The sequence below is a fragment of the Schistocerca piceifrons genome, chromosome X (assembly GCF_021461385.2).
Source record: "Schistocerca piceifrons isolate TAMUIC-IGC-003096 chromosome X, iqSchPice1.1, whole genome shotgun sequence".
Taxonomy (NCBI): domain Eukaryota; kingdom Metazoa; phylum Arthropoda; class Insecta; order Orthoptera; family Acrididae; genus Schistocerca; species Schistocerca piceifrons.
Window position 1 is genome coordinate 265,165,038 of NC_060149.1, and position 23,442 is coordinate 265,188,479.

At 38.4% G+C, this 23,442-nt stretch overlaps 1 protein-coding gene across 1 annotated transcript in view; it reads left to right on the top strand.

Moving 5' to 3' along the window:
* The window catches only part of LOC124722122 (lysine-specific demethylase phf2-like), a 173,992-nt gene that overhangs the window by 38,389 nt on the left and 112,161 nt on the right, over positions 1 to 23,442 (top strand). The window contains exon 6 of the mRNA XM_047247327.1: positions 12,219 to 12,405. Within this exon, the coding sequence (XP_047103283.1) occupies positions 12,219 to 12,405 (187 nt within the window). The remainder of the gene's footprint in view (positions 1 to 12,218; positions 12,406 to 23,442) is intronic.

Genomic DNA, 23,442 nt, shown 5'->3' on the forward strand with positions numbered 1-23,442 from the left:
TTTTGATCCATTGTCACGATATACTGGCACCATTTTATGAAGTCATCTGCTGTTGAAACCTCCTTCAGGAGTAGGGCATGATACATGTCCTCAGCAACACCCTTCATGAGATGTGCAACCTTGTCTTCGTCCTTCATTCTAGGAACCACTATTTCACACACCTCAAAGACGTCTTGACTGTAGGATGCTGTAGTTTGTACTGGGCACTGTGCCTTGCACTTAAATTTATCTTCAGCCTTGCAGTTCTGTCGTCGTGTATCCCCAAAATAATTGCCAAGTTCTGCCTGGAATACTTCCCAGCTTGTGAATTTCTTCTTGTTGTCCTCATACCATTGCCTGGCAGTGCCCTCCAAGTAGAAAAATATGCTAGCCAAACACACAGTGTCATCCCATTTGTTAAATTTAGCTATACGCTCATATACAGGGCTATTACAAATGATTGAAGCGATTTCATAAATTCACTGTAGCTCCATTCATTGACATATGGTCACGACACACTACAGATACGTAGAAAAAACTCATAAAGTTTTGAACGGCTGAAGCCGCACTTCAGGTTTCTGCCGCCAGAGCGCTCGAGAGCGCAGTGAGACAAAATGGCGACAGGAGCAGAGAAAGCGTATGTCGTGCTTGAAATGCTCTCACATCAGTCAGTCATAACAGTGCAACGACACTTCACGACGAAGTTCAGCAAAGATCCACCAACTGCTAACTCCATTCGGCGATGGTATGCACAGTTTAAAGCTTCTGGATGCCTCTGTAAGGGGAAATCAACGGGTCGGCCTGCAGTGAGCGAAGAAACGGTTGAACGCGTGCAGGCAAGTTTCACGCGTAGCCCGCGGAAGTCGACGAATAAAGCAAGCATGGAGCTAAACGTACCACAGCCGACGGTTTGGAAAATCTTACGGAAAAGGCTAAAGCAGAAGCCTTACCGTTTACAATTGCTACAAGCCCTGACACCCGATGACAAAGTCAAACGCTTTGAATTTTCAGCGCGGTTGCAACAGCTCATGGAAGAGGATGCGTTCAGTGCGAAACTTTTTTTCAGTGATGAAGCAACATTTTTTCTTAATGGTGAAGTGAACAGACACAATGTGCATTTGTGCAGCAAATTCGCAATTCACCAAAAGTTAACGTGTTTTGTGCAATCTCACGGTTTAAAGTTTACGACCCCTTTTTCTTCTGCGAAAAAAACGTTACAGGATATGTGTATCTGGACATGCTGGAAAATTGGCTCATGCCACAACTAGATACCGACAGCGCCTACTTAATCTTTCAACAGGATGGTGCTCCACCGCATTTCCATCATGATGTTCGGCATTTCTTAAACAGGAGATTGGAAAACCGATGGCTCGGTCGTGGTGGAGATCACGATCATCAATTCATGTCATGGCCTCCACACTCTCCCGACTTAAACCCATGCGATTTCTTTCTGTGGGGTTATGTGAAAGATTCAGTGTTTAAACCTCCTCTACCAAGAAATGTGCCAGAACTGCGAGCTCGCATCAACGATGATTTTGAACTCATTGATGGGGACATGCTGCGCCGAGTGTGGGAGGAACTTCATTATCGGCTTGATGTCTGCCGAATCACTAAAGGGGCACATATCGAACATTTGTGAATGCCTAAAAAAACTTTTTGAGTTTTTGTATGTGTGTGCAAAGCATTGTGAAAATATCTCAAACAATAAAGTTATTGTAGAGCTGTGAAATCGCTTCAATCATTTGTAATAACCCTGTACTTTCAGCCAATTGTTTGGATCTTGGCCATCGTCACCATAGAACCCAAAAGGATGTCTCACGTGGTGGCACACAGTTGCTGTCATTGCAACATCCTCTTCTTCTGTCTTGGTAGATAGCAATCTGTTGAATATGGCTCAAACTCGGGTTTCTCACCACGTAATTGGCGGCTCTGTCGTGGCCTGATGGGAGCCACTGTGTCGACGATAATGTGCGCTGTCACAAGTTCCAATACACATTGCCTCCACCAGAATAATGTCATGTAGCAGAAGGTCTAATTAGATGAATAATGAACACTAACTTCAGTTAACGAAGGTTTATTCAGCACTTGCACATACAAGAGCGCGGAGTGAACTGCCTCCGGCCAGAACACATACAGTATATATACAGCTACAGAACATTCCAGTACAATAATTCTTCAAATTTGTGGATGCTTCTAGAATGTACTCGAACCGAATATAGAAATTAAAATTGTACAGTCCAGGTAAGTTTTGAGCTCGCGACCCTTCATGCAACCGTTTCGTATCATAACCACTACACCATGGTGCTACTCAGCTTCTTCTGCAACAATATTAAGTGTTTTTTGTCATCATCATGTCCGGGACAAGAGCGCAACAAAAGCAGTGAATTATTTTTTGCAGCCGGTAAGAAGTTCAAAAATTAAAAAAAGACTATTTAGTGGCAAAAATGCTGTAATCAATGTAGTAAAATCTAGAAAAATGGGAGAGAATGATAGCATATGTCATAGCATTTAGCAACTGCACCAGCAACTCTGACTTCTTTCTTTCTTTCTTTCTTCTTCTTCCTCCTCCTCTAAATAATGAAGTGCGATTTGCATGCCGTTCTTGCATAAAACCTGATTGACTGCTTTTGTACACAGCAAGAAGCTTCATTTTCACGTCACCTACAAATTCCCTAATAGTATTACCTGTTATGATACCTTCTCTATAGGTTTTCTTCAAGTAAACTTAATAAATTTGTAACTTTCTTTTTTTGTATAAATTCTTGAAGCTGCTTAAGTGGGTCAAAGAAGCTTTGAAATCAGTGATGTTCATCCAACTTGCAATTCAGAGAACCCAGTTTTGATCTATCCCAGCAACGGTGAATTGACTCTCACAAGCAGTTCTAAATCGTTCGGAAAGATTTTCTGTTACACTTTAGCGCATATTTTGTACTTGGTATAAATCTTAATTCCATTTATACAATAAAGATCCAGATTTTACAAAAATGAAACTGGCTTTGCACACTGCTTGACTTTTATCATTATACTCACCTTCATGTAACCAAATAATTTACAACCTTTCCTTTGTCACTGAAAGTTAGTACTGTACACGTTTTCTTTGGGATTGGTGGGTGATGTGTCTCCTTCAGGACTTTAACCCAGATAACCCTGACGTCCTCCTGGAAGGACGGCGTCACTCACTGTTGAAATTATGTATTTTTGCGAATAACGCATTGTTGCAACGGACTGTGACGCATTGTTATATGAAGTAGGCAGAGTCAGTTGCGCGCTGCGACAGTCAGTTTGACGCTGTCGTTCATAGTGAGTGAGAAACTGTCACTTGAAAATAGTGCCTATTTTACCATGGACGAACTGACTGACCTTGTCATCGAAGTGTATGTATATTTTCTTTCATATTGCATCAATAATTCTGAAACTTCTCATATAATATCTTAAAGAATTAACCTATATTATTTACGGGTTCATATTACGATTGAAAGTTTTCGTCAGTTGTAATTCAATAATGTTTTCAACTGTCCTTCTGGAAGGACGTCAGGGTAATATGTTGTCATTTTGTATTCACAGAAAACGATGTACACTGATGGAACTTTTGGACATGTTAGAATCAAAAGATAAGGAAATACCTAATGCTGGCATGTGGAGTAAGGATTGTGAAATGAAAGGTGTTGTAATGACTTATGTTGACCAGTTACATCCACATGTTCCATTTCGAATATACTTTGATAACCTCTTTACCAGCGTCAAACTACTACATGACCTAAAAGAGAGGGGCGTGGAAGCAACAGGAACAATAAGAGGAAACAGAGCTAAGAATTGTACTGTATCATCTGTCGATAAAATGATAAAAGAAAATAGAGGATCATATGAAGTTTGTTCTGACTCAGTATCTGGGATTTCCATTGTACGTTGGAATGACAACAATGTTGTTACTGTAGCCACCAACTTTGACAGAGTGCAACCAATACGCTCTGTAGCAAGATTTTCCAGTGAACAAAAGAAAAGGATTAGCGTGCCTCAACCTAACTTATTACACTCCTACAATACTGATATCGGAGGCATAGATTGAGCTGACCAAAACGTATCCCTATATAGATGCTCTGTAAGAGGGAAAAAATGGTATTTCCCGATCATTGCACGTTTTATAGACATTGCAGAGCAAAATGCCCGGGATCTTTACACGCACAACGAAGAATCCATAGATCATCTGACATTTGGTAGTCGAATAGTCACTGCAATTCTTGAAAGTAACAAAAGAGTCACTACCAGCAGAGGACATCCTAGTAAGAGGGCAAAACCAAATTCTAGATTTGATGGAAGAGAACATTAGGTTGCTGAATTACCAACGGACGAGATAACAAAAAAGAAAACTCAGCTGAAATGTCGAAGTTACCACAAAAAAACTACTACTATGTGCATAAAATGTGACGAACCACTTAAAGTTTGTTGCTTTTTGTCTTATCACACTAGTGCATAAAATATGTGTATAGGTTATTTTCTTTGTTTTTTGTATTTATTAGCTGTTTTAGCCCATAATTCAAATTTATTTATGTTTATTTGAAAGTATAAAACCAAAACATATTGATTGTGCAAATGTCATATAATTTAAAAACATGTTCCCTTATTGCCCTGACGTCCTTCTGGAACGATGCCCGTTTTTGGAAATACTAAAAAAAAAAGTAAATACTCAACATTGTTTTTACTTTCTTCCTTACAACCTTGTGAATCAATGTAGATTAGATATAAATCAATGTAGATTAGATATAAATCAATTTTGGAAAACAAATAATTCAGGACTATCTGGGTTAATTAGCTCATTTATCGTCCTTCGAACCACAGTGTACAAAATCATCAGTAATTTCCTCTAATGTTTCCACAATTTTTAACAAAATGTCGACATCATTTGACTGAGTGTCCAAGAAATTAGCAAATAAATGCACGTATATAGGTATTCAGGAGAATGGGTGATTTCAGTTGCCTACCACATTCTTCATATTTCATTTTCGCAAAGGTAGATTCCACATTACTGTGAAACTCTGTAAGCTGCACAAAGACAGATGCTATTAGCAGGCATATATGAAGAGATCACAAGAAAAATTCAGTTTTATCTCCATTAACACTTAGCAGTATTGCAAAGGCAGCTGCTAATTGTTATGGATATCAAGCGAGTTGCAAATTTGAGCAAATAGTAACTGTGAACAGTTTTCAGAGGAACTGTGAACAGAAACTGAAATGGACTGTATAAAGTATGATAGCAGTGTTGCGAGTTACAGGGTGAAACCTTGTTTTCATACTTTTCAACTGACTTAAAAAGGTGTAAAATGTCAGAAAATGTAAAATTTGGGAAATGTTTTAAGCTGAAAAGGTTATGTATAGGATACCCCTTTGTATTTACACACTTCATGTATGTGCACATAAGACATCAAAAATACTCTTGTCAAGGACTTGGTTATTATCTAATAAAAACTGCTGATATAATGGGAGCTGACAAGTGGGAAGCAGAAGCATTTGAATCAGTTTCATATATCATTATCGATGTTTTTGGAAGGCTTGCAGCTATCGTTCATTATTTAAATAATGAAACTCTTGCATCAGTTACATACTTTTTCATGCTTAGCACAGTGCATTTCGAGAATTTTTTCTCAATATCAAGTGCAAATATGTACATAAGTTTGAGCAACGCAAACTGAGTGAAGGTGTGAACTAGCACTACAAGCGGCCAAAAGATGAAACACACTAAATATGGTACGACAGAGATGTGATGACAATTACAACAATCGCTAAACTGTGCATGCGCTGTAGGGACAGTTTGGAAATGGCTGTGATATCTTTATTCGTGCGAACCTAGTTACTCCTCTCAGCCACCACGCAGAGTAGAGTTTAGCAGTGGCGGGAGATACGGCATGAATTGTTCGAACTTTTACATGTCTGCCGGTTTAAATCTGCAAAGTAAAGCACCCTAGTGTCAAGGAACTTAAGCACATAATGTTTGTAAACAGACATGCTATCAACGAAGGACATGTGCCTGCCATATTGCACATGTGCAGTCTGCTACAGCTACAGCAGGGGTATAAATTTCTCCAGCCAACTGGCAAGTTATGAATTTGGCAAATTTCAACATTTTTTTAAAAAAATATTTGCGGCATGTCTTACCCTCTAAAATTTTGACATTTTGTTTCTTTTGGTATATTCTTGATGTATAAAAAATTTCAGGACAGGTTTCAACATGGTGGTTTGGACCATTCCCTTATTAGAAAATTCAATTTACTGAAAACTTATACATGCTATCTCTAAATGCTGAGACACTGAAACTAAGTGTGTGTGATCTTCATGTTCTTGTGACATCTCACCCCATGGTGTTTGTATGAGAATCTACAAAATGAAAACATTTGTTACTGGACGATCTTGGTATACTAGTTGGTGGCAAACGCTGTATCAGACATGTTGCATAGGTGACATTTCAGGAAAATAAGCTTCTCCTAGCAAGTGAGACCGTAATACACGCTGCCCAATAAAAGACGTGATCAGATGTCAGTCTAACTTAGCACACAGTCACACTATCAACAGGTATGTAAATGATTAGAGGAGTAATTATCTGTGTCAGGTATAATGGCATTTGTGTTTTTCATGTTTAGTGTTGTTACCAGAACTGGGAGCATATATAAGGGGTGGGAACAGCATCAGATATTGAGTGATCAATGTGGAGGATACAAAATGCCACAGACTCATGAGAGACAGCATTATCAGCACCTGAAGAAGTTTGGAAGGGACCACTGTGTGGGATCGAATTGTGCAATATCCAGATTTGTGGGGCATTCAGAGGCAACAGTAGCCCAGTGTTGGACTGCATGGAGTACATGAAAACAGGCATACTTGCCATGATTCTAGTCATCCACATCTGACCACCACAAGGGAGGATCGCTGCATTGTGCGCCAGACACATGGCGAGTACGGTGGTGAACTGGGGAGAGGTACTGTTCTTATGTTTCGGACAGGCACATCTGTCGCACCTGGTGTTGGGAGTCGTTGGGTTTGACTTCAGGTCATGGTGGTAATGGTTGAGGCAACTCCTGCTGTACAAATGGTATGTCACTGACAGCATGTATCCTCATACATTACCTCTCATGCAATGGTACCTGGTGCCATTTTTCAACAGGAAAATTCTTGTCCATACACGACACATGTATCTGTGCACTGTCTGCATGATATTAAGGTACTATAATCGCCATCAGGGTTCCCCAGATCTGTCCTCAGTAGAATGTGTGTGGGATCAGCTCTGATGTCAACTCTATCCTAGTGCCATTTTCCAGTACGTAAAAGACCAGTTACAACATTTGCTGGCTCAGGAGAAGATACAACAGCTTTGTTACACACTTCCCAACCAAACAAGTGCAGAAATACTGGCGGAGGTGTTGCAGTATCATACTGATAAGAAGCTCATACTTCAAAGTTCTTTGTAAATTTGACTTTATTTTGTAATCACTTAAGTAACATTACATACCCTCCCAAACTCTGAAATTTCATTTCCTCCTTCCAGCCTGTGTGCTTCATCTTCTTTTTTAGGCAGTGTATTTCATTATACTCACTAGCAACCACGTTCATCACTGCAGTGACAGAGACTTCGTAGGACAAGCAGTAGTTACGGGGAAAAAAAAAAACAAAAAAAAACAACACATTAATATAATGTTCACTAAAACCTATGGGCACCATAAAATCCAACATTAAAATGCTTGATATATTTATAACTTGTAGCAGAATTGCGTAAGGTTCATGAGTGAATGCATGTGCAGCTGTTTGGCTCCAAAACAAAAACCCACTTTGTCACATAGAGCATGATTAAACAGGACAAGCTAACTGTGACTACCAGAGAGCAAAGATCATGGCGATTCTGTGCTTGCCACGTATATCAGTTTCTTCCTCCACCAGTACCTGTTACACCAGTAGACAAGGACATGCAAACAGCACAATTTTTTTTTCTTTTTTTTTTTTTTTTTTTTTTTTTTTTTAATTCTTGATGTTCACTGTAGTGGAATAACAAATTTGATACACTTTCACTATGATGTCAAATGTTACTTAGATGTTCTCAGTATCTTAACTCATTTATGAATGTGGGGAAAAATTGTGTGAATCTTGCATAAATAAAAAGTGCGCTAAACTTTTTGTCACAGTAGTAGTGATACATGAATTTAATTTTTGTACGGTCTTTCCATTGGTAGACTTGAATTTCTCACATTAATATTCGTTTTAATGACATTTGCTAATTATGATGTTTCATTAAGAAAATGTGCATTCCCATTGAGTAATATGTGATATGAAGTGGATACGGGGACAGTGTGTTGTATATTTCCAGTCTTCATAATTACACACACTGTTAAAATATGACAACACACAGAACAGAGTTTTTATGATTCACAAACTTATGTTGCACACAGCTTTCCTGCCTCTGGCCTGTATTACATTGTAAAAGATCTTTTTGTAAATATGTTTTACAAAAGATGTTTAGTAAAACCATTGCTAGTATGTTCTATCATACCTTCTATAAAATTTAGCGTATGGTCTTAGCTTTTATACACTTTGACAGTGTAATTCAGGCCTTATGTTAACTGAAGACTGTGGAAACAGGAGGGCATCTAACCATAAAGTTAAAATGAAGTAAATTTGCCCAATAGTGGAAAATAGTGGATGCTTTATTACAGGGTAAATGCTAGGAAACAGACTACAATAGGCATATTTTCCTATGTTGAAAATATGGTTCGAATTGTTGTTATTCTGATTCATTACAAGATTTAAATTCAATTTATGTTCAATATTTTCACAATATATCTCTTATTTTAATGTGATTAAAGCTTAAAAATCTTCAAATATCAAGATCTGGTCATGTGATCAACCCTGCTCTGTTATTATCTGATGGTCTGGCTAGGAGTAAGCCGAAGTGATATGTGTGTTATAGGAGCATTAGCTGAAGTTACAAGGTTATTATTTACTTTTTCTGCAAACAGTTTAGCTACATGGACACCCTAAAAATATAGATTGACATACATACTTCATAAGTTATAGTAAAACAAACTTACTTAAATGTGAGAATAGGTGGAACTCTGAGGGTTCAGGGGATTCCAAATCTGGTAAATACAGAGATCTTCCTACAGTTTATGTTTCGTATCCTTACGTTTTCCCATGGTCGAAGGACCTCCATTGGCAGGTGCATTGACCTGATTAAAGATGCTGGTTTTGTTGTTCAATCCAGGCTAGCCACCATGTAACCCCCCTCCCCCCTCTTTTTACTCATTTTTTACTCGTTTCCATTGACTACTTTGATCACTAGTGTGTTTGTTGTTTGAGGTGTTGACCCACATATTGTACACAGTACCAAATTGTCACAAAAGTTGGCGCAAACATTGTGGGTACCATCTACTTTATATATATTTAATCACGTATTGTCCAACACCATATTGTGCAGTTTCTTTAGATTTTCACGTGTAGTTGCTAATATGGGATGCCATCGCATGGCGTTATCTTCACATTACTACTACTGACTGGAAATTTTATGTAAATGATAAAAAACCCTACATCTGTGATTTTTCAGTAACATAATATAAAACTGGCAGTTTTTTTAATGAAATGTCACAAAATTTGGCATTATCCTTGTTCACATGTAGAGATGTTGTAAATGTGATGGTGAAAATTTACTAATTTTGTTACTTGATAGTTACTGAATTTTGAGTTTGGGTTTTTACCTTTTTCTCAATTCTGAGAATTATGTTCACTCTTAAAATGACAGTTGTTTACAAATGAAAAGAACTATAGCTTTAGATGTGGCATCAAACAAAAATATCCCTTTCCCATGAACATCATTCCAGTAACGGTTTTAGTCACTGATATGACATTTCACAACACTTTTGCACAATCTGTTGTACAAAAAAAAAAAAAAAAAATATTATTGTGCTTTTCGATGTATCTTTAATTTGGTGCATCAATTAAACTACATATTTTCATAATATGCACTTAAAAATATGAGAAATGCCAAATACATCACTTAAATTGTGCAAACACAAACATGGCACCTGTTCACCTTTCAACCTAACCTAGGCCCCGATTTGTGCGACAGATTGTGTTATCACACAAACTTTGATCACAAATAGTCAAAATAATATTGAACAAACATTAAAATAATCTTCCTCAGTGTTCTGTTTTATCATCAGAAACATGTTTGCATGGTGTCGTGTGTCCTATGCTACAATTTGCTGACAGAAGCAAACTGAGCGAGTGAGATGTTGGTTTATATGTTTGTGTAGCTAAAGTGCTGAATTTGGTGAGTTCATATTTATACTTGGATACCGCCAAAATATCCAGTTTAAATTATTCACTGCATGACAGTGCTGCACAGACTGTCTCTTCTTGGTATAATTTGGAAATCTGAGTTTGCCAGATAAAACAATTACCTGTATTGCAAGATAAAAGTGAAGAGTACTTGATTATTATGGGAAAATAAGTTTTCAGTGATTAAGTTAGCAAGGTTTTGAGAAATATGAAGGGACGAATACTTCAGGTGGAGGTGAAGGAAATGCTGAAACGCACTAGTTTGTACTTTCAAATTAGGCTACCAACTCTTTAAGGCCACATATCCGTGTAATTGTTCACACCTCTAGGTTCTTGTTTCCACCATGACAGGTCTGTAGTGTAAGATATTGTGATGCTACATAAATCCCTGCATAATTTATTGGGAAAGCAAATTTCCATACCAGCAGCATATGTGCACATTGGCAAATGTCTGGTGTTGTGTTGAAGGCAGTCCGTCTTCCACATTGAAATTTAGACTCTGGGCAGCTGTTTTCACGCAATATTGAAGTGATGACAGATCGGCAGTGTAGTGTCCTGGAAGAGAATTCTGAAATTATGACATTGTTTTCTTTTGAAAAACTTTCAACACTGTATGGTTGCAAAGCTATTTTTTATTAAACTAATTACATTTAATGGGTAGATCATAAATAATTTCTTTTTCAATGGTGGAAAAAAAAATTGATGTGTGATGTCAATAAGTGATGATGTAATTATTTTTTTCTTTTTTTTTCCAACTGACCACTGAAAAACAATGAAATGAAACAAAAATAATGAACATAACTGTACTTCTAGAATAAGTGGTCAGAAACTAATACCAAGATTCATCATCCAGTGGCAAACCCATGAAGATTATTTACAACATATCCGCCCGGAACGCTTGAAGAGTCACAGCTTTTATGTGGACATAATAGATTGTAGTCAGCAAGATTGAGTGTAACATGTGTGCAATGTTCACAGTGGCACACACTGAAGAGGAACTCGTGTAAAAACACTACATTTTGCCACTCTGCGTACTAGTGACAGAAATCATATGCCTAGTGCAATTGGTGGAATTAGTGGTTTTCTGCATTATGGAAACGAATGCAAATGCGCATTTGCCTCTAGGCCAGCATGCAGCAGATTATGTCTTGTGTTTATGAACATTAAACCACATATTTCACAATGCTCTAGTGTGAAGATAACACTTGGGAGAGAGCTATATGGTCCATTACAGTTACCGGTCTAAGGTGCTGCAGTCATGGACTGTGCGGCTGGTCCCGGCGGAGGTTAAAGTCCTCCCTCGGGCATGGGTGTGTGTGTTTGTCCTTAGGATAATTTAGGTTAAGTAGCGTGTAAGCTTAGGGACTGATGACCTTAGCAGTTAAGTCCCATAAGATTTCACACACATTCCATTACTGTTACATGGAAAATATGCTGGTTATCCTGGCTAAAACCACATTGCATGGTACAGTACCTTCTCACTGTTTTGCGTATGATCCTTCTTATTCACTAGACTCCCATGTGCCAACCACTGTTGTGCATCTTTTCCTATATTAGCCAAAATGTCAGAATGTAAAACGACTTTCCTTTAACTGATAATTCTGTACAATTTGAACTTACTTGTGTGCTAAAATTATCCCTTTTGACACCAAAGAGAGGTCCCATGGTTTCACATGTTTCTTCCATTTCTGGCTGCCCCCAATACTGACTTCTGTGGGTATGTGAGAAGGCATTGGGCCTACATGTACTCTCTCTGCAGCCTTAATCACAGTTGCTGGTACGCTATTTTATGCATATCGCTAGTTTGTATTCATTCAAGCTGTTGGCTGAAGGTAGCTTTCTGATCCCCACTTTCATTGTGTAAAATTTGTGTTGAAATTCAATGGTTATATTGCTTCTGAATATGGACATTTCTTATTTTTCAGTTTGTCAGAACTTGTAGAAGCCCCTACTGTCGCAAGGGAATTGGATTGGGTGAACTCTGCATGGCCAGAGAGATCAGAGTGTGACAAGCCTGCAGTACAAAAGTATTGTTTAATAGGAATGAGAGACTCGTACACAGATTTTCATATAGATTTTGGTGGGACTTCTGTATGGTATCATGTATACAAGGTAAGACTTGAACTTTTGTTTCCTCTTAATGAAGTAAGAGTTAGGGTCAATAACTTTATCTTGAAACTCTCCTATTTGGTCTGTGTTTGCACTGAAAAACAATATCAGAAATTGAGTCCACCTTGATGTAAAAAAACCTTGTTATTTGTTTACTCATTTATTTCCCCAAACTAGTTTCGGTGACAAATATCACCATTAGCAGTGGGTTTTTCAAAATTTAAAACATGCAGAAAATAGCATAGTTATACAAACACAGTAACACATTATTACATTTTTACTGTTTGTTTTTTTAAATATAGTTTTCTATGGATACTTTCATACTATCTTATATATTGTATGTTATGGCATGTTTTTGAGAATTATTGACACTGTTTGAGGCATATTTTCCATTGCTATTTTTTCTCAGCAAACGTTGTGTCATCTGCATCTGTGTCAGCAGCTGTTAGTATACAAATACTAAAAGGTGAACATAGTATGTCAGCAATATACGCTTGAGGTTGCGGTAGTGTTGTGGAATCCAGTTTTGGTGTGTACTGGGCTGTTACTTAGTTATTCGTGTAATCATGTTCGTTGGACGGCGTGTAGCTGATTCTATACACTGTAAAACAAAACTTTTGCACATTGTTTATGATCAAGAACATTACGCCATCTTGCTGTTCACGCGTGTCGCAAGCGGTGTATCACATGTTGCGAGAAGGCTATGAAAACTGTCGCGGAAATTACAATGATTTCTGTTCCTTATTTATGTTTCTGTGTGTGATGCGGAAGTGTACCTCGTTCAGAAGTTTCTGCTTGTTTGCCCTATGTATTGAGCCTGACAAGAGTTGCATGTGAGTTGATATATTCCAGCATTGCTGAATTTTTCTGAGGTTTTTCTGATGGGTCTTATCATTTTTTGAACTGTATTATTTGTTCTGAATGTTATTGGGATCCCTTGCTTTTTTCAAGACGTTTCCAATTCTATGTGATATTTTGTTATTATATGGTAGTGTGTAACAGAGCACATGAGGGCTCTAAAGAGTGACAGCACCCGTTCAACTTTTGCAGAACATCTAATGAACACAAACCATAACCCCGCTAATATCGAAAACTAACTACACATTCTGAAAAGCAGCAACAGTCTAGACCAACTACTAACAATAGAAGAAAATTACTACATACAAAAGGCTATAGTGGAAGGGAAAAATGTAATAAACGAAAACACAACACTTTACAACACATTCCTTACTACTCTGAGAGAACTGATCAAGTACACAGAACAGAAAGCACACACAAGCAAAAGAACCACTTCCCCATCACACACACACACACACACACACACACACACACACACACACACACACACAAAAATAAGGAACAGAGGTCATCGTAATTCCCGCTACAGTTTTCATAGCCTTCTCGCAACATGCGATACGCCTCTTGCGACGGGCGCGAACAGCGAGATGGTGTAATGTTCTTGATTATGAACAAAGTGTGAAAGTTTTGTTTTTCTGTGTATAGATCACCTACATGCCATCTAACGAATGGGAGTACACGAATAATTATGTAACAGCCCAGTACACACCAAAACTGGATTTCACAACACTACTGCAACCCCAAGTGTACATTGCTGACATACTAAGTTCACCTTTTAGTATTTGTTTACTAACAGCCCCTCACACAGTTGCAGATGACATGATGTTTGCTGAGAGAAAAAAATGCCAACAGGAAAAATTCTCAAAAACATGCCATAACATGCAATAAATAAGGTAGTATGAAAGTATCCATAGAAAGTGATATTTCAAAAAACAAACAGTAAAAATGTAATAATGTGTTACCGTGTTTGTATAACTATGCTATTTCCTGCATGTTTTAGATTTTAAAAAACCCACTGCTAATTGTGATATTTGTCACCGAAACTAGTTTGGGGAAATAAACAAGTAAACAAATAAAACAAGGTGTTTCGCACCAAGGCAGACTCAATTTGTGATACTGTTGTAAGAGTTACGATTAGAAGGGATCATCTTCCTAAAGTATCTTCCTTTGCTTGCTTCTTTTGTAATCCAGTTCAGACTTAAGTGTGCGATACAGATTTAACATGGATGATATAACATTACTTTGTTGTTGTGACATGATTTAAATGGGAATCGGTCTATAATACAAGCAGAGCCATAGAAAAGCATGAGATTACGCATTGAGTGATTATTACACAAATTTTTCCTTCTGGTGCTTATTGACATTTGAAATTTTTACATTATTATATCCTTCTGGGTGGACAAAATTGGTGTACATGGAAAGAATGTTAAAACTTCCATTAGTTTGCTTGCTTCATTTATCAATCGAAGTTTCACGTTGCATTATATACCGGTTGATCAAAAAGTCAGTATAAATTTGAAAACTTAATAAATCATGGAATAATGTAGATAGAGAGGTAAAAATTGACACACATGCTTGGAATGACATGGGGTTTATTAGAACCAAAAAAATACAAATACACGCTGAGTTATCAACATATGAATTACATTTGATTCTGCTAGCAAACCTCTCGACACAAAAACCACTAAGTCTCATGAGTAAACACCGAGTTTGATGGCCGATAACTTAAGCCGAGGCATGGCCATTGGGCAGATTACATGATACACCACTGGTGGTGATGGAATGGAGTTTTTGTAGTTTACTGTGGTGGTGCCTGCTTTCACCTTTCTACTGAATCCTTCGTCAGTGTTTTGAGTGTTAGGCTGAGCTACAATAAAGATGATGTCAGTTTATTTTCAGTACCATTGTGACTTGTAAGAAGAATTAAGAATGTCTTCATACTTGGGTGTGACCTGACACTGAGCTGATAAATCATCCCAAAAGTTTCACAATTTAGTATTCAAGAGAGACACAGGATTATTATTATTATTATTATTATTATTATTATTATTATTATTATTATTATGTTGGCAGTGTTAGGTGAGATTGGACTCTATTGATTCTTGTAAAGCTTTATGACTTAATTTTCTGACTTTCCATGCAGCTGCCTTTTTTTTTTTTTTTTTCCCCCCCCCTCCATGAATTTTCTTTCTTTCTTCCTTTCTTCAGTCCATTTCCTCCCTGTTTCCTTCATACTACAGTTCTCTGACTGCACTTCCCATCTGTCAGTATTTTGCCTCTAAGAGTTTCTGTTCAAACCGTCAGAGGGATTTATTTGTGCTCTTGCTAGATTTTTTTCGTTTCCTTGTTGAATTTAGGGTATTGTTTTCTATTGTTCCATGTATGTTAAAGTTTTGTGGATAGGTCTTGTTACTTGACATTTTTGGATGTGTTTATAAAATTTTACTCTTACTTTTCATATGTGTGCCATAGGGTTGAATAATTTTCTGTTGTTTTCCAGGGTTTTTGTCTGTAGGCATCTTTTACTCTGCTTGGGGCAAGAATCTTCCTTGTAATTTTACATTCCTCTTTCAGGATGTTTTCATATCACCTTTTATGTTTTATGAGAATTTTGGTAGCATACAGAGGTGCTAGTTTGTTAACTGTGCTGTAGTGTCTGATTTTTTTGTATTATTATAACCTCATACGAGAAGTTGCAAACATAGTGTAAAAATTAAATCTGAAACAGTTTTTCTTCTTCTTCTTCTTCTTCTTTTTGTTCTTTACAAGTTGTAAAATTTAATACTCCAAGTAAATTACAGATGTTCTCTAGTGCATAAAAATTTGTAAATTTAAAGTATTAAATTTGCAAAATAAAATTCAGTGACATTGGCAGTACCATAGTCTTGAGATTTGCTTTTTTTTTTTTTTATTAAACCTCTAATTGGATAGTATGTGACCTGAAAAGGTTTCTATAAGGTTTGGAAGATTTTTTTGACAGTTGCACCTTGTAGTTTTGATCACCAACATACGTTCTTAAAACAATGACTGCTGGATGTGTAGTGACGGCTGTCTCACCAGTAGGCTGGGCCAGGCCACAACGTCAGGTGTAAGGCTGTGCTTTATCCGTCGGCAGACACAGCATAAGGCGTAATGCACTTCTGTGGCTGTTGAATGCCTCATGAAAGTCAGCGTGTTAATCAGTGCCTGATCAGTTATGAGGCAGTTAATGATTCCGTATTGGAGGAACCCAGTATTTAGTTCTAGACAGAGGATTCTCATCAGAAATGAATTTTAAATGTGGTTTCCCTTAGGAAAATATAATTATGAATGTTTCTGAATGGGATTCTTGTGAAAACTGTGTAGGAGTAGGGATACTATTAAAATGCCAGGATATTGTCCTCACATACCATACAAAGCTTTGCAGATAAATTTCTTTTCCCACCACCATTGTAGATAAACTACAAAGGGAATTGCTGAAAACATAAAATATGAAGAGAATGACTAAAATAATGACATGATGACATATTAACTTTCAGTGTTAGGATGTTTATTTTTATTTATGATGTCCTCTGATATAAAATTACGAGTAAGATCCTCGCACAGTTGTTTGACAGTTTTTGACATAATTATTTTGTGAATTTTCTAACATGATAATCAAAGACATCACACTAAAGAATGTGCCATCTGAAAAAAGTAAACCTGCGGTTTAGTATTGGTCTATTGTTTCTTTAAGTGAAGAGTGTTAACTTGTTACTGTTTAAATCAGGTCAGTACAAATTCTGAAACACTCCCTGGGAAAAAATTACTCAGCTGTGAAGAGAATTGATCGTCGTTGGCAATGGATTCAGTTCACATGTGCTATAGGCTACTGTAGCCACTCTTCATGTGATGCTGTGTAATTATAAACTACTCATCTTTCAGGTTACTTTCAGGGTCTGTGAACTTTTTCCATGAATTTGCACTGGCCATTAATAGTCACAACAAAACTAGAAATTTTGGTAGTAGTGGAAGCAGCCCTTAGGAGCTGGTAGAAATGTGTGCATGGTCTCTCTGTGTTCAACTCCTTGCACTATTTAGTAATTGTGAAGCAGTTAGTTCATAAAGTGCATTTGCCATGAACACACTTTACAAGAAAGGGAATTCCAACATCATTACAATTTAGGATATAATTATAACATTCTATTTTTCCATACCATGAAGACATGGGATGAGAATTCGGAAGAGACAGGTTCACCTATAAGAAAGAATCCTGCGTTAGGTCAACACACTCAATGAACTGCAGAAAACACAGACACTCTGAAGATTTCCACAGCAGACGGTAAGAAATACAAGGCAACAGTAAACCTGAAATGAACAGCTGTCAATCAAATTCTACACAGTTATTTGAAGTTCCGACCTTACAAAATTCAAGTTGTACAGGAAGTGAATCAGCGAACCACATGGTACACAATAATTCTGTAAAAAAAATATGAAAAAGATTAATGACGATCTCAATCTTTTCAAGTCAGGTGAGGCTATTTTCCAGATCAGCAGCATTATAAACAAGTAGAATTTTCAATATCGTGTGAATGACCATTTAACATAAAGCTTACAATTTGCTGTCTCAACGTGAGGTGTGATGGGACCTTGTGTCTTTGAGGCTGAGAGAGGGAGCATCTGAACAGAACGTCAATATGCTTTTGTACCAGAACAGCATGTAATGTTCCTAATATTCATAACGATATAATTTAAATGTTTGGCAACACTTGTTGGCCCTCAAGATAACTAGATTTGTCGGTACCCCCCACTCCCTCCACCCCCACCCCTTCCTGCTCCCCTTGTGGGTTTGCCTAAAAAGGAAAGTGCACACCACTCATCAAATGACAATTTCCAAGTTAAAAACCGGCATTCGAGAAGAAATCTACAATTCCCGTTACAGTGTCCCAAGGTGCTTTGCAAAAACTCGGCACTCACTTCCAGAAATGTGTGTGTTTGAATGGCTATTGTATTTAAGACTATTTTTTGTTGTTGTTGTGGTACTTAATGGCATTTAATTTATTATTAGCTTCCAAAATTAAAACTTTCTAATTAATGCTCTTTACTTTTGCTTCAAATTTTCCTGTTACCTTGTGCCACACTGTACCTGCATTCATTTGATTTTGTTTGCTGCTGAGTTCCTACTTACTTGAGTACTCTTATAAATGTATTTGTCATTAGTATTTAAATATTTAAAGTCATCCTCCATAGCTCTGCAGTTAGCACATCTGACTGCCATACAGATGACCCAGGTTCAGTTTCTGGTACTGCTAGGAATTTTTCCATAATGGGAAGATTGGAACAGACTGCATTCAGCCGTGTCAGCCTAGTTGTGAATTCTAGAAGTTGTTTTGTGCAAGTTGAGTTTCGAGCATATTGTTTTAGAGTACCATATCAACCTGATTGACTCCGAAAACTGTAGCTTGGCGTGATAAGGTGCTCAAAAATGATTCCATATTACATAATATATTGAAATAAGTGAAATCTGCTGGTTTTATTTTTGTATCACCTTCCAGTTTCTGCTCACTATTGCAGTTTGCCAGATGTATTGACTGCTAGCCTTTTAAACTGTTTTCATATACTATTTCACTACAAAACAACTCAAAACTATTATATTAGCGTGTTTGAGATTAGCAAAACCCAATATTCCGATACACAGAGGGAGATAGCACTGTCCGTTGTGATACTTAATAGAGCTTTTTATGAGTTTGTAATTCATTATTTTATATCAAAGTCTACATTAGCTTCCAGAATAAAAATATTGTAAGCATTTAATGCAGTGTCTCTTTCATCTTTTAATTTGTGATGCATAGTGTATTGTGGGATTAGAGATTATCGGATTACAGAAGAATGTGTGTTGTACTACCCGAATGTTTAAATCACCTTCATTTGTCTTTGAGTTTCTCAAAATAATACATTTTGAAACAAGTTGCACCATTAAGTCACATTAGAACATTGAAATGTACCACTTTTTGATTCTCTTATTTCAACTAAAGTTAATTCATTTTCCCCTGCAGACTAACAATAGATAATAGCATAACCAAAAGTAACACTGGCAGAATACAAAAGATATATATTCTACACAGTAGAGTTTATTAGCTTATTCAATTATGGTAGGGAATGTGTTGCTGAAACATGCTGTAAACAACTGACAGCAATTGGTTCTATGTTGACTGAGTGATAACTGTCCGCACTTCTTCTGACAGTCAATCATAGCTCAATGGAGCATCATATATGACCGGAAAAAGATGCAAGGACACTGGTGTGCTAAAATTGAGAATGAAAGTAACTTTCTTATCGTGCCACTGCCAAGTAGCATAATATTACAAAAAGGAGTGTTGTTACTCACTAAATACAGGAGATGTTGAGTAGTAGGCAGGCACAAGAAGAAGACTGCTATACAGTTAAGTTTTCAGCCAAAAGGACGTCTCCTGAAGTAGAAAACACACAGTCTATTAACCACAATTCACACTTATGACTACTGTGTCAGGTCACTGAGGCCAGACTGTGAGCAACTGTGCCTGACAGGAGAAGCAATTTGCAAGTGGTGGGGAGTAAGGAGGAGGCAGGGACAGGGAGGGAAAGGGATAGCAGGGGTAGGGGTAGGATAGGGGAGAGTGTGGTTCTGCTTGTGGGAGTATGTAGTGACATAGGGGGGACAGGGTTGGGATTCTAGGTGCAGTTGTGAATTTTGAGGGAGACGAGGAGCACAGTAGGGAGTGGAAAAGGAGAAAAATAAAGGAGAGGGAAAAGATGAGTGGGTGCATTGGTGGAGCAGAAAGCTGCATTGTGCTGCAGTGGGACCAGTGAAGGGGACAGGTGGATGAAGAACAGGGACTAGCAAAGGTTGACACCAGGGGAGTGAGTTATAGGGACATAAGTTATATTGCATGGAGAGTTCCCACCTGCATAATTCAGAATTACTGATGTTGGTAAGAAGGATCCAGATGGTGCAGACTGTGAACCAGTCATTTAAGTGAAGCATGTTGTGTTGGACAACTGGGTGGTCCAGCTGTCTCTTGACCACAGTTTGTCAATGGCTATTCCTGTGGACTGACAGCTTGTTAGTTGTCACGCCCAGCACTGTGGTTGGAACTCAGTTTGTAGACCACATGACTGCTTTTACAGGTAGCCCTGCCTTTGAGGGGGTAGGAGTGACTGTGACCACGTTGAAGTAGGTGGTGGTGGTGGTGGTGGTGGTGGTGGTGGTCTTGGGTAGATGTGTGGGACAGGACTTGCATCTAGGTCTATTGCACATCTAGGTCATATTGCAGGAATATGAGTTATGAGGCACCGCCTTACTACCATGCTCCCAGATCTTTGCATGCCATGCCTGCTTCCTCCCACCTTGCTCCCCTCCATACCAACCCCGTTCCTCATGGCTTGTATCCCTGTAATAGACCTAGATGGAAAACCTGTCCCTTACATCCTCCTACCACCACCTACTCCAGTTCAGTCAGTCATCACCTATCCTATCAAAGGCAGGGCTACCTGTGAAAGCAGTCATGTGATTTACAAACTAAGTTGCAATGACTTTGCTGGGCATGACAGCTAACAAGCTGTCTGTCCACATGAGTGGTCATGGACGAACTGTGGCCACAAGACCACTGGACCACCCAGTTACTGCAATGCTGCCCAACACAGCTTGCTTCACTTCAGTGACTGCTTCACAGCCTGCACCATCTGGATCCTACCAACACCAGCTATTCTGAACTGTGCAGCTGGGAACTCTCCCTGAAATACATTGTATGTTCCCCTAACACCCCTGGCATCAACTTGGCAAGCCTTTTCCTCCTATCCCCTTCCCTGCTTCCATTCCAGCACTATGCAGCCTTCTGTTCTGCCAGTGCACCCAGTAGTATTTTTTACCCTTCTCTACTTCTCTTCTTTTCTGCTCCCCTCCCCCTCAAAACGTCTTGACTGCACCTAGTATCCCTACTGTGGCCCTGTCAAGTTGCTGCATACTCCACAAGCAGAACTACACCCTCCCCTACACCTACCCTGTTATCCCTTCCCCCCTCCCCCTCCCCCCCTACCACCACCCTGCTTCCTCCTTGCCCTCACCACCCATTGATTGTTGCTGACAAACTGGCCCCAGTGGCCAGAGATGGTGGTCATGTGTGTAGGAGCTGTGCTTGCATGAATGTATGTGTCTGCTTCAGAAGAAGACCTCTTGGCCAAAAGCTTATATGTATAGCAGTCTTGTTGTTGTACATGTGTGCAACTCAGCATCTCCTCTATATGCTGAGTAATAATATATCCTTTTCATAATACGGACATTATTCCATCCTGGTATTTCCATTGTTTTGATTTTGCCAAGTGCAGTACAGTACAGAAGGTAACTGAAAGAAATACGCAGTGACGTGAACAGAAATGACACTTTTATTCAAAGACAGTAACTGTATTGAAGTCACCAGGATTTATGATGGTCCCCTGGACGTAATGGCAAATGAATCATGTTCAGAGATTTGGTGGTCAGTACATCTATGCAACACCACACCTCTCTGCACCATGACACAAGGAACACAAAAAATGATTATTTTTCAACATTGTTCCAGGGTGAATTACGCACCCTCATAAGGCAAAAGGTGGGAACATGTAATGCGCCCAGGAATATTGTTGATTATGCTCATTTTAGTGATCCCACTGATAAGGTGTAGGGAGGCATAATGTTGCGTAGGCGTAATGACCTCCAAATCTTTGAACATCGTGTACTGACTGGTTAACATTATCGTGACACTGTACTCGCTCCCTTGTGAGTTTTTTCAGGTGTGCATTCAGCCCTGACTTCATTTTTATGGATGACAGTGCACAACTGCATCAAACTGCGCAGTAGAGGAGCTCTTGGTATGAGAGGATATTCAGCAAATGGACTAGCCTGCCTGGTCCCCTGACTTAAATCCCACAAAGCATGTGTGGGACGCATTGGGGAGACATATTGTAGCACATTCTCATGCACTAATGATCATATAGCAGTTGTCGAGAATGCTGGTGGAGGAATGGAATGCCCTATCAAAAGACCCATGTGGCCAACATGGGAGCTCATTGCGGAGCATGCATTGCCATGTGTGGTGGTCTCGCAGCCTATTAACAACCTAGTCCTGCCTTTTGTAATGTCCTGCGAACCATCTTAAATTGTGGTGACTTCAATGTAATTATTTTCTTTGAATAAAAGTGGCAGTTCTATTCATCTTATGTATTTCTTTCAGTTACTTTCTGTATTATACTGTAGCAGTTCTTTCTGTGTGTGGTCCAAGTTTCATTGAGCTATGCTACTTCTCGGAGACACATCATGCGAAAGTTACTTTCATACTTGCGTTTTGCACGCCAATATAATTCTAGTACTTATAGTGTGCGTCACTGGACAGATGCACATATTTAAGTCAGTCTTATTAATGTCACATTGTTGAAGAATTGTGCAATATATTTTGTGCTTAAATAGGATGCATTTTTGGAGGCCTCTGTAGGAATTGGCATAGGTTAAGTAAAGACCCATCATGTAAAACTTCGCTTCATTTCTTCATTCTTGAGGTGCAGAAGATTGTTGGCAGCAGGGATAAAGTTGTTACAGTGTTTCTTAACTTTTGGAATGCCTGCCTTCTGTACATAAAAAAGTGATGTGACAGCCAGTATTTTACCCTTGTGTTACTATTCTGATAAGCGAAGTTCTATACATAGAGGTGTCACAATTTTTGAAATGGAACTAGACTTTGTGATGATTAGCACTTGTTCAAAAGTCTAGCAGTTGACCCTCTACGTAAATAAATGGACTGGAATGAGAACAAATAGACATAAGTAACTGATAATTTTTTTTACTACACAATTGACAACCAGACACTGAACTCAGTCAAAACTGTCAAGTATGAAGGCGCATCTGTCGGGGGGGGGGGGGGGGGTTAGGAGGTTACCATTGGAAATGCAGATAACATGTTGAGATTTATCATAAGGAGATTGCCTTAATGAATAAACTCATTCGACCAGTTCTTGGGTATTTTTTTGCTGGTGTGGCACCCTTACCAAGTTGGATTGTTTGTTGGTCAGGCTCCAAAGATGAGAGAAGATAAAAAGAAATTGCTACATGCTTGGTCACCAGTTTGATAAGTCAGCACAAACTTAAATGGAAGAAACTACAAGTAACGTGCAGTGCATCATAGGTGTCCTTAACCTTATAATTCGGATTTTGTA